Source organism: Formica exsecta, unplaced genomic scaffold (assembly GCF_003651465.1).
Source record: "Formica exsecta isolate Colony F162 unplaced genomic scaffold, ASM365146v1 scaffold322, whole genome shotgun sequence".
NCBI lineage: Eukaryota > Metazoa > Arthropoda > Insecta > Hymenoptera > Formicidae > Formica > Formica exsecta.
This window is the reverse complement of record NW_021850476.1, coordinates 39,320-50,795: the sequence shown is the minus strand read 5'-3', so window position 1 is coordinate 50,795 and position 11,476 is coordinate 39,320. Positions and strand designations below refer to the sequence as shown.

Below are 11,476 nucleotides of genomic sequence, written 5' to 3'. Positions count from 1 at the left end.
CCCCGAGAACAACACTGGTTAATAATATTGTAATTATTTTTATTAGTTTAACTTCTGATGCGATTCCCGTACCGGTAAATTCAGATACGGAACTGATTTTTGAAAAATCGGATAGATAATGTCCGATTTTCACTTATTCGGACAATTTCTGTCCGAATCAGTGAAAATCGTTCGTTATTATCTGCTTAAAACATAAAACAGAAATTAATAATTTTATAAATTAAATTATTTAAATTTATCTATAATATACATATATTATATTAATATGTTATTATAATTATTACTGTAATTGGTTTTAGTTTTGCCGTCAAACAAATGTCAGAAAATGACGTTCCGTGAATGTGACATATTGACGTCATTTTCAGGTCTCCTGAGACCTAATTTAGAATATTTAATTAGTCATTTTGTGACTAAAATTTAACCAACATACAATGGATATCTACATGAATATCTACTGAATACTGACGATGTGGATGTCCAGTGGATATTGGCTTACATATCCTGTGAATATTTATCAGATCTCGTATTGTGGACATTTGGATATTTAAAGCATGTCTAATAACTATTTCCTACATATTCACGGATATCCCTAATGCACATTGAGAACATCCAGTAGATATCTAATGTACATTAATTTCCGTGTGCGTATTCAAGTTCTTGTCAGAAACGTATATATATAAAAAGCCTGCAAAATGCGGCTAATAACATTGTAATTATTTCTACCAGTTTAATATCTGACACGATTCCCGTATCGAGGAATTCAGATATTGAACTGATTTTTGGAAAATCGAACAGATGAATGTTCGATTTTCACTTATTCGGACAATTTCTGTCCGTTATTATCTACTTAAGATTTAAAATAGAATTTTAACTTCCATATAAATAAAATCTTTAATTTTATAAATTAAATTATTTAAATTTTCCTATATATATATTACATTAATATATGTTATTAATATTATATTAATACAAACGTTAGAAAATGACGTCCCGTGAATATGACATGTCGACTATTGACGTCATTTTTTAGTATCATATGAAACCTAACTTAGGATGTCTAATTGATCATTTCTTGACCAAAATTTATCGTCATTTTGCTACTTGGGATTGAGATCCTTTAAATCCATTTAAATACCATTTTATATGAATGTCTAGAAGCTGCAGAGTCTGCTCAGTTTCTACTGTGTGCTCACATTACCTGTCTTAGTCGCAGGCTTTGTCGACAAAACACGAGCTTAATGTAGACACAGATGGCTATGGTTTTGGTGTGGGATTCTGATTAAATTTGCTGCCAATCTGCCAGCATGCTGCTAATATTTTGCTATCTATACGCTTTTTCTAAAAAAGCCAAGCGCTTTAGATCTACAAGAAGCGGACGTCCATTTAATACCAACTGGCGTATAGGTATATATTCGCTCGCGAAGTCTAACTAGCCATACAAATAAGAAAAAGGTCTTTAATAGTACCTCGTCGGTGACACTGTCGATGATATATAACCGCAAAAGAACGGGAAAATCAATTGATTTTAAAATTAATTTTTTAAGTGTTTAAAAAAATTTTGGATTATTCATTTGTACAGCTTATTATATATAGGTGACTTACGTTATATATATTATTTGTTACTTCCACGTTATATTACTGCAACAAACGGTATTTACTGAGTAGTATATTGCAGTATATATCTCGAATATTTCTGAACTGTTTTAGTACACAACTTTTACAATATTCTTAAAACATTCTCAGGATCTACATGTGCAATATGGAAATTAACAACTTGTAAAATCTAATTGATGCAGATTTAAATATATTTATGCATGTTTTAATAATATTGCTATTATATTTTGCAGTAACGGCATCAGCATACGCAATCATAGTATAATACATATATTCTTTAACGATTTAGTCGGCTTTCAGTATCGACAATCAGTTAATTATAGTTGGCGTAATTTGTTCGGTAAGATAGATACTGTTTATTACTACGCTTGTTTAAAAAAAAAGGTTACATAAGAATAATAATATCTATTAATATTTTTAGCATCATTCGGCGGTTTACTCGGATTGTTTGCTGGTTTCAGCCTCATGTCAATCTTTGAATTTCTATATTATTTTGTAATACGCATGATAATTGAAGCATACTTCAATTCAAAAAAACACAGCAATGTACAATAACATGTATTAATAAACTTATGCTAATAATACATTTAGAAATAATTAATATTTAGAAGCAATTGATAATAATTATAATTGTTGTCAGTAATTGAAATATCTCTTTCTATTGCATCACGCAAGAAAATAAAGTTTAATATACATAATTTTTTATATTAGGTCTACCGGAAATTTTTATTACCGTCAATAAACTTTATTAAATAATGTAATTGCCATTATTATTAATGATTTCTTGCCAGCGTGAGGGCAATTTGTATATCCCTTTTTCGAAAAATGTTTTATCTTTTGATGCGAAAAATTGAACCAGTGCTTGTTTGATATCTTCTTCATTTTTGAATTTTTTGCCCCTCAAAAAATTTTGTAAGGACAAAAACAAGTGATAGTCGGAGGGTGCTAAGTCCGGGGAATATGGTGGATGCGACAGAATTTTCCAGCCTAGTTCTGCAATTTTTTGACGAGTATCCAAAGCAGCATGTGGCCTGGCATTATCATGATGCGGTATGATGTTCTTCCTATTGAACATCGGCGGCCTCTTTTCTTGGACTGCTGTATTTAAATTATCCAGTTGCTGACAATACTTCTCCGAATAATGGCAATTACATTATTTAATAAAGTTTATTGACGGTAATAAAAATTTGTATTTTGTTTTATTCCAAAAACGGACAGAACTTTCCGGTAGACCTGATATATAAATGTATGTCACAATGTTTTAAATGCTTATTATTAACATAATCTGTAAGTATTTTTCTTAATTTACAAATAAAATCTTTTATTTATACCTTTCACATATAAAACGCTTCCTATATTTACAAATAGTTGTATAATTAGCATATTTTGAAAATAATACACAAGACAAATATTTATAAAATGTAATAAATTCTCTCTTAAGAGTAGAATATAGACTTAAAGTAGCATATTTTAAAATCTATAAATAAATTTTTTGCAAATCTTATTAAAATATTTAACTATTTTTTGAATCTATATCTTCAAATTTATTATATTACAGTATTTATCTTATTTTTCAAAAATTAATTTTATATACACTATATCAATATACATATATATTATATTAATATATATGTACATTTTTTACATATGTACATATAGAAAAAAACATTTAAAATGCATGATTACTACTTAAAGTGCAGGATTAAATATACTTTTTAATTGAAAGTCTGAATCTAAACGATCATTGCGTATTTCTGGCAATTGCACAACTTGAGTTCCTTCTATTTTACCATTTCTTTCTTGCATAGATGTCATTATTTTTCTAACGCATTCAATGAAAGGCAACTGATTCCCATAAATTTTGAGAATTTTACAAACTTCTTGTATAAACCATGAACCTGAGTAGAACAAATAGAATATTAATAGAAATAAAGAATATTAAAAGTCTCAATTATGCAAGATATATCTAAAGTAATCATTTACCTTGATCTTTATGACGTACTGATACAAAACCTTGTATTGTTGACATAAATATTAAAAATTTTCTAAATTGGCGAACGTCTTCTGATACCAGTGCAGGAGAATCAGATAAACCATCAATTGTCAAACAATTATTTATACTTCCTGTGGAAATAAAATCTGCTCTCTTGTAATTTCAAATATTTACAGAGTAAAATGATATATATTAAGGGGTCTTCCTAGTTTGACGCTCTGAAAATAAAAGTGATTTTTGGTAATTTTTTTAAAGAAAAGTATAAAACATTAATTCTAAACTTTGCACGTTTATTAAATAACATTTCAAATATATCTTGAATTTTTTTCAAACAAAAATATTTGTTTCAGAGTTATAGTAGTCCAACCAGGATGGCTAAAAAAAATGGCGAACATGATTCCAGCCGTTATAATCATCCGAAATAAAAAAACCAAAAAGATTCTTAATCTGTAAGAGTGTGATTATCGTGTGAACTAGAATAAAAAAAAATATTGAAAAATGAAAAAATGGCGTCTAAAAAAAAAATTCCATTTTTCATCAAAAAATTGATGTTTTGTAAGTCGAAAAATTTGAATTTTGCAAATATCGATTTAATTCTAGTTCACACGATAATCACATTCATATAGATTAAGAATCTTTTTGGTTTTTTTATTTCAGATGATTATAACGGTTAGAATCATGTCCGCCGTTTTTTTTGGCCATCCTGGTTGGACTACTATAATTCCGAAACAAACATTTTTGTTCGAAAAAAATTTAGGATATATTTGAAATATTATTTAATAAATGTACAAAGTTTAGAATTAATGTTTTATACTTTTCTTTTAAAAAATTCCTAAAAATCGCCTTTATTTTCAGAGCGTCAAACTAGAAAGACCCCTTAAGAGAGAACATTAATCGAGGCATTTGAAAAATTTAAATTTCTATAACATACTCTACAGTTTTGTATGTATTTCAAGAGTTCGAGTTTTTGTATCTTACAAAATAATAAAATTCTCATTATCAATATACACAAAACTGTTCACAACTTTTTATTATGGATATACAATATTTAATTTTTTCAAATATACGTTTCTTTTTCTTATTGCAATTTTCATTTTTGTTTAATTTTGTTTTCTTACCACGTGTCTTTCCTTGACAAGCTTGTATGATAACAATTTTTATAACATCTTTCAATTCCATACAACATACAGCTTTTTCAATTTCTTCCAGTGAAACTTCTTTTTCATCTGATGAAATTACACCTCCTGTAATGTAAATTTATCATTTACAATTCATTATAAATATAAAATATTAATAAGGTATAGAAAATAAACATAATACATTTGCATAATATGTGATATATATGTATATTGCTCTCATCACTATTATTTTATAAGACATACATATTTTATGTATTTTAAGATGTAGACACACACACACACACACACATTTCTTCAAAAAAAAATCACTATATTAAGTATATATCATAATTACACTCTATTCTTACCTCTATATCCATGACTTAAAATGCAAAGAAATAAACAATCATACTTGTTATCATGGTCTTTTGAAATATTTTTTATTTTTTCTAACATTTCTTTTCTCTTTAGATTTTCAAATATCTCTATTTTAAATCCAAAAGCTTGAAATGTTTCAGATAAATTATTACAATCCGTACTACTTCCAAATCGCGTCTCATACTAAAAGAAAACAGAAAAATTACAAAATAAAATAATTTCTTTTGTATTAAATATTAATAAGATACCTCTTTTCCAAAATATATCTGGTTTATAATAATACATAATCCATTATTAATAGGTTGTATTTTCTTTTTGTTATTTTTTTCTGCAAGAAATGATCCTTCTAGGAAAATTGGATGAAGATAGTTTTTATCATTTATCCCAAAATTTCCATGAGTATCAACGACATGCAATCGATTTTCAAATTTCTCCAAATCAATGGAAATTATTTTTAAATTTTCGAATTTCTTCAAATGTTTTAATAATTTTTCCATATTATGCTTTTCATCTAAAATAGAATTATATGTAAAAAATTTATGATAATAAAATTCATATAATTAGTTATAATGCTCACATTAAACTTGCTATATCCTGTCTGATTCTATAATAGTATTTATATATAGTGATTATATAATAGTGTTTTTTAATTATAAAAATTATCTCTCCTTTACATTATATGTGTATTATTTTCAGATATTCCCTTTTAAATATTAAAATCTTTTGCATAAAAACATGTAATATAATTTATAACAGGTAATAAATATATATATTGAGCCTATATTGGGTAAATGAAAATGAAAGAGTATTTATAGTCACATGAGTGGTTTAAACTTTTACTGATTTATACTTTATTACTTTATAAATTATGTCATAGCTTTGTTATAAGAATGAGTTGCTACAGGGTGATATTAGGAAATTGCTGAAACTATTTGGCTGTTATTTGAGAACAAATATGGGTAAAATTTTAAAAATCAAATTATTTTGAGTACAAAAAACCTGTCAATTTTGTTAATATACAGTACAAAAATTATATAAACCAATTTGATAATTAAATTTTGCTTATAATCGTTTTTACTTCTTTTTATATAAAATTTGATTATTAAATTGCTTTATATAATTTTTGCATTGTATGTTAATAAAAATGATAGATTTCTTGTACTCAAAACAATTTGATTTCTGAAATTCTATCCATTTGTTCTTAAATAATAGCCGAATAGTTCCACAATATGCATTCACATGGTTTGCCTCTTCTGTATAATAGCACTCAATGAAATTTTTTTGTGCACTGTGATAGCACTCATAACTAATCGTATATGACTTCGGCAACAGTTAGAATGAAATAGACATGTCTCTAACTCATAAATTGATAGATACAAATATGCATGAGAAGATAGAGAAGAGATATAATGCTTTAGTTTTAGCAACTTCTTAATTGTCACCACATATATATTTTGAGAAATGTATACAACTAAAATATTTTTATCAATATTATATCAATAAAATTTCTATATTTTAAAATATATTTTTAGTTTATCTATTTGCATTAAAAGCTTACTTCTCAAAAATTAAATAATAAATTAAATGTATACCTTTTGAAATTGTAATGTATTTAATTTGCATCCAATATAACATATGCAATTCAAGATAATCTATATCATCCAGTAATGATTCATAATTAGAGTTATCAGATTTAATATAGCTTAATAATAGTTTTTGCTCACTTTCATTAAAAGATTCACATAGTCTATATAAGCACTTTGCAACTATATTTATATTTTTTGAATATGATCTGATCTTTGGAACATATTGTAAATCTAAATCGTTAAATGATATTCTTAATTTCCTTGTTACTTCTCGATTATTTAGAATGCATAATGCTTCTAAAATTTTATCTTCCCAATTTTCTGGATACTTCTTTACATAATCTATAATTATGTATGAATTTTCTGTCTTTGCTTTTTGAAAAAGATCAAAAATATCTCTAAATACATTTGCATAATCTTCTATTATTAAAAATAATACAGAAATTTTCTCGTCTATATCAAGATCTTTTTCTATCTGTCTTAAAATATTCAAGTTTATAACTGTCTTAGCTGTGTTATGGGCAATTGCATCCAATGACAACGACATCACGAATTATATATCTTTTTAATATAACGTTACTATTTACCTGAAATATATATCAGCAATTTTTAACAATCTCGTTACGCCGCTTTATACAAAATTTTTTAAAATCGTAATAACCATAATAATTTATTGATTTTTAAAATATAAAAGTATACTTACAAAAACTAAAAGATCTTTTCACAAAAAACTTATTTCTTAATTGCATACTACGGCTATGTTTCGATATTCACTGCCAATCATGGACATAAAGCCCGTATCAGACTACGCATTGAAGATTGAGATTGAAGATCGAAGATTGAAATTTGACCAATCAGGACAAAGAAATTTTAGTCCCTTTTGTTTTGATTAGTCAAATTTCAATCTTTAATCTTCAATCTTCAATTTTCAATGCGTAGTCTGATACGGGCATAAGCCTATCGCACACAAATTGACATAACTGCATATGCATAGCCATGAAGGAAGAGTAAGGAGAGTTATCTCGATAGTGTAGAGAGAAAAAAAGTGGTCACGAAAAATGTTCCGTATGTGGTCAGGTTTGCCAAATGGCATGACGGACCAATTCGTCGCCATCTTGAATATTCGTACATATATAGTGTTATGTTTAGTTGTATTCATAGACATAGTATATCTAGACCGGTATTCATAGTCCGTTCTTATATCCAAGATCGTCTTAAGTGTGGTCTTGGGTCGTCTTAAGATCCCATTCAACCAATGAAATGGCCGCATAGTATCTTAAGATCGTACTTAAGACGATCTTGAATATAAGAACGGACTATGAATACCGGCCCTAATCGGGTTTAATAACATTCGTAGTTCGAAGGCTGGCCAATCACAGTCATTCCATTCTTCAGAGGAATTAGCATAGCGTACTCTTTCGCTATGCTACATGAGAGTGAGAGAGAACGCAAAGGGCACGGAACAGAGTATGTCTTTTTCTATGTGCACCTTGGCCCTCACTCCTCAACACTCGGTCTAGATATACTATGTATATATATATATATACATATGTATATGTATATATATGTATATACTATGTCTATGCTGCCAATACTGAAAATCTAGTGTATGTAAACCATGGACATAATATATCTAGACCGAGGCCGGTATTCATAAAGGCCATCACACCCAAAATTCCGTAAGGACATAAAACGTAAGCGTAAGAAAACTGACCAATCCCAATCGAGTATTGGGCTTTTCGTAAAAGTGAAGGAGTTACGGAGAGCCAAATACTCGATTGGAATTGGTCGATTTTCTTAAGGGCATTCTACAATGGCAGTAGGATGGCAGTAAGATTTTAAGAGTTGGTTTTAAGAGCAAATGGGAATTGCCCATTTCGTTACTCTCGATCTTTACATCACTAAAAACAGTATACTCTCCTATTCCTACAGCCTTGTTACTGCCATTGTAGACTGCCCTTAACATGTATCTACATCACCAGTCTCAGTATGTCATATAGTCGTGTATCAGTCAGTTGGATAATTTCAAGATTTCCTTAATTTTCAACATGCATTTGCACGAATTTATCAATTTGACATACAATTTTGAATCTTTGTGGAATTTTTTGTGTGAGAAGAAAGTTGTTCGTGGCGAAATAACGTGTCCAAGATGTGAAAATGTCAAATGGGAATTGTCCATTTCGTTACTCTCGGTCTTTACATCACTAAAAACAGTATACTCTCCTACTCCTACAGCCTTGTTACTGCCATTGTAGAATGCCCTTTATGCGTCGTCTATAATGGTCTAGTTTCCATCGAAGTATTAATTCGCATCTAGCGCGGCGTAGGACTAAATTTAAGTCGATGGAAACGTTAAATTCGATGCGCACCGAAACAGAATCGGATTGATGACTTCGGTGGAAACCGCGGTCCTACGCCGTGCTAGATGCGAATTAATACTTCGGTGGAAACTAAACCAATGGCAGTAGGCAGTACAGAGTGAGGAGTAAGATTTTAAGAGTTGGTTTTAAGAGCAAATGGGAATTGTCCATTTCGTTACTCTCGGTCTTTACATCACTAAAAACAGTATACTCTCCTACTCCTACAGCCTTGTTACTGCCATTGTAGACCTTTTGTTCTGATTAGTCAAATTCCAATCTTTAATCTTCAATCTTCAATTTTCAATGCGTAGTCTGATACGGGCATAAGTGCCGGTCTACAATAGGTGATTTAAGCCCTAAGCCTTAAGAAATTGACTAATCACAGTCGAGTATTCTTCTCATACTTGATTGTGATTCGTCAATTTCTTAAGGTTTAGGGCTTAAATCACCTATTGTAGACTGGCACTTAAGTACAATCTTAAAAGGTCATAGGCCGGTATTCATAGTCAGTTTTTATTTTAAGACCGTCTAAAGGGCATTCTACAATGGCAGTAACAAGGCTGTAGGAGTAGGAGAGTATACTGTTTTTAGTGATGTAAAGATCGAGAGTAATGAGCAATTCCCATTTGCTCTTAAAACCAACTCTTAAAATCTTATTCCTCACTCTGTACTGCCTACTGCCATTGTAGAATGCCGTTTAAGCAATGTCTTAAGATGCTAATACGGCTCTGTGATTGGTTTAGGACATCTTAGTGCCGGTCTGGTATTCTCCTCATACTTGATTGTGATTGGTCAAGTTCTTAAGTGTCGGTCTACAATAGTGATTTAAGCTCTAAGCCTTAAGAAATTGACCAATCACGTTCAAGTATGAGGAGAATACTCGACTGTGATTAGTCAATTTCTTAAGGCTTAGAGCTTAAATCACTATTGTAGACCGGCACTAAGGCTTAAGGCTTAAATCACCTATTGTAGACCGACACTTCAGATCGTGCTTAAAACGGTGTGACGTCCCGTCATTTTTCAAAACCATATTTCAACTAATAATTAAGCACCGCATCTATTATTGCATTATGCCTATGGAATATAGAGCAATTATTTAACCATTTGCCTTTATTTCCATTATTAATCATGCTCGGTTTTTGCCGTCAATTTGCTGTCAGGTTATGTCAGCAAGCTTTGTCACCAAAACACAAGCTTAATGCGGACACAGATGGCACTGGATTTGTTACCAAGTTTTGAGCGAATTTGATGCCAATTTGACAACAATTTGTTATCAAATTGCTTACTGGGATGCTTGGTAGTAGCTTTAACCATGCGATTGCGAATAATATATAGATCTAAGAAACTTATATTTATGGAATCACGGACTACATAGTACATGATAACAATTTATTTGGAATAACTCCTTTCAACTATGAAATACTAAAACTTGAATTTCCAAATTAATTACCAGACATGGAACAAATTTAACAAGTGAGTCCATAAAGCTAATAATATTAATATAATTTTTTTTATATTACCTTATAGTTTATACTATAGTTTCCCGTACTATACTATAGTTTTTCCATATTCAAGTATAAAGTACATTGAGTTAAAAGAAAGATTACTTGCTACAACGCAGTAAGTACCCGCAATTACTAACACCCCTTATATTCTCAAGATTATTTCAACAATTGACTGACAGCCCATTTGCCCCAAACCATTACCTCTGTTCCTATTCCATCACTTTTGATAATAAAACAAACCCCTGTCAAGAATTTGCACGTTGCTGACAGTTTCCTAGTCAGTCAACTTTAATAATCCCTTCGTCTACTGAGCACATACTGTGCCCTAGACATCCTTCGTCTATCGAGCATCGAAGTATGCCCTAGACTGACCCTTTTCTACGACTTAGACCTTCCCTTTGAACTAAAATTCAGAATCGTATGAAACGTACAAACGACTTTTATCCGTAATCGATAAAATCCCTCAATCAACGCGCTCAACTCCATTATTATTCTCTTTTGCTACTATTAATATTCCTATTAATATTTCTTTTCACTTATACACCCGGAATTCATATTAGTAAACGAATTGTATCAAAATATAAATCATTTTAAAGGAAGTTGTCGCAACAAAAATCAAACAACTCCCCGGGACCTGATTTCTCAGTTAAAAAACCAATTGCCTGAAGAACACTTAAAAATAGATGAATACGCTAGATATTTAGATTCATAATTAATCAGCAATGCAAGATGTTCCATTAATTTTCGAATAATGAAACCTTTATATACTGATGAGCAAGTTCAAGCCATAGTAAGTCGCATGCGCGAGCAAATCTTAACTTTAATCGCTAGACTTATTACCGATTTTCTAGACGGCAATTTGGATATAGATCAACTAATTGCTCTGCTTGAAAACCCTGAAGACCCTCAAAATTGAATATAT

At 29.8% G+C, this 11,476-nt stretch overlaps 2 protein-coding genes across 3 annotated transcripts in view; one reads left to right on the top strand and one right to left on the bottom strand.

Moving 5' to 3' along the window:
• LOC115238149 (sodium channel protein Nach-like) overlaps nucleotides 1-2,184 on the top strand; it is a 132,300-nt gene extending 130,116 nt beyond the window's left edge. The window contains exon 9 of the mRNA XM_029811734.1: nucleotides 1,848-2,184. Within this exon, the coding sequence (XP_029667594.1) occupies nucleotides 1,848-2,007 (160 nt within the window). The 3' untranslated portion in view covers nucleotides 2,008-2,184. The remainder of the gene's footprint in view (nucleotides 1-1,847) is intronic.
• A 656-nt stretch (nucleotides 2,185-2,840) lies between these two features.
• On the bottom strand, nucleotides 2,841-7,792 carry LOC115238151 (caspase-8-like). Of its 2 annotated transcripts, none has more exons than XM_029811737.1 (7): nucleotides 7,393-7,792; nucleotides 6,696-7,276; nucleotides 5,352-5,614; nucleotides 5,094-5,286; nucleotides 4,726-4,851; nucleotides 3,598-3,753; nucleotides 2,841-3,512 (listed from the first exon to the last, which is right to left on the bottom strand). In XM_029811737.1, the coding sequence occupies exons 2-7, from the start codon at nucleotides 7,234-7,236 to the stop codon at nucleotides 3,304-3,306; spliced, it is 1,488 nt and encodes a 495-aa protein (XP_029667597.1). In that variant the 5' UTR covers nucleotides 7,237-7,276; nucleotides 7,393-7,792; the 3' UTR covers nucleotides 2,841-3,303. The 2 variants fall into 2 exon arrangements, with proteins under 2 accessions (XP_029667597.1, XP_029667598.1); XM_029811738.1 differs by having other exon boundaries at nucleotides 3,598-3,738; nucleotides 7,393-7,788.
• Between the last annotated feature and the right edge of the window lie 3,684 nt (nucleotides 7,793-11,476).

Bases quoted from the DNA above. Each gene is read 5' to 3' on its own strand.
- LOC115238151 (XM_029811737.1), bottom strand. From the start codon at position 7,236: ATGTCGTTGTCATTGGATGCAATTGCCCATAACACAGCTAAGACAGTT. The intron at 5,615-6,695 runs GTATACATTTAA...ATTCTATTTTAG, and splicing joins ATACATTACAATTTCAAAAG to ATGAAAAGCATAATATGGAA. The intron at 5,287-5,351 runs GTATCTTATTAA...GTTTTCTTTTAG, and splicing joins AGATATATTTTGGAAAAGAG to TATGAGACGCGATTTGGAAG.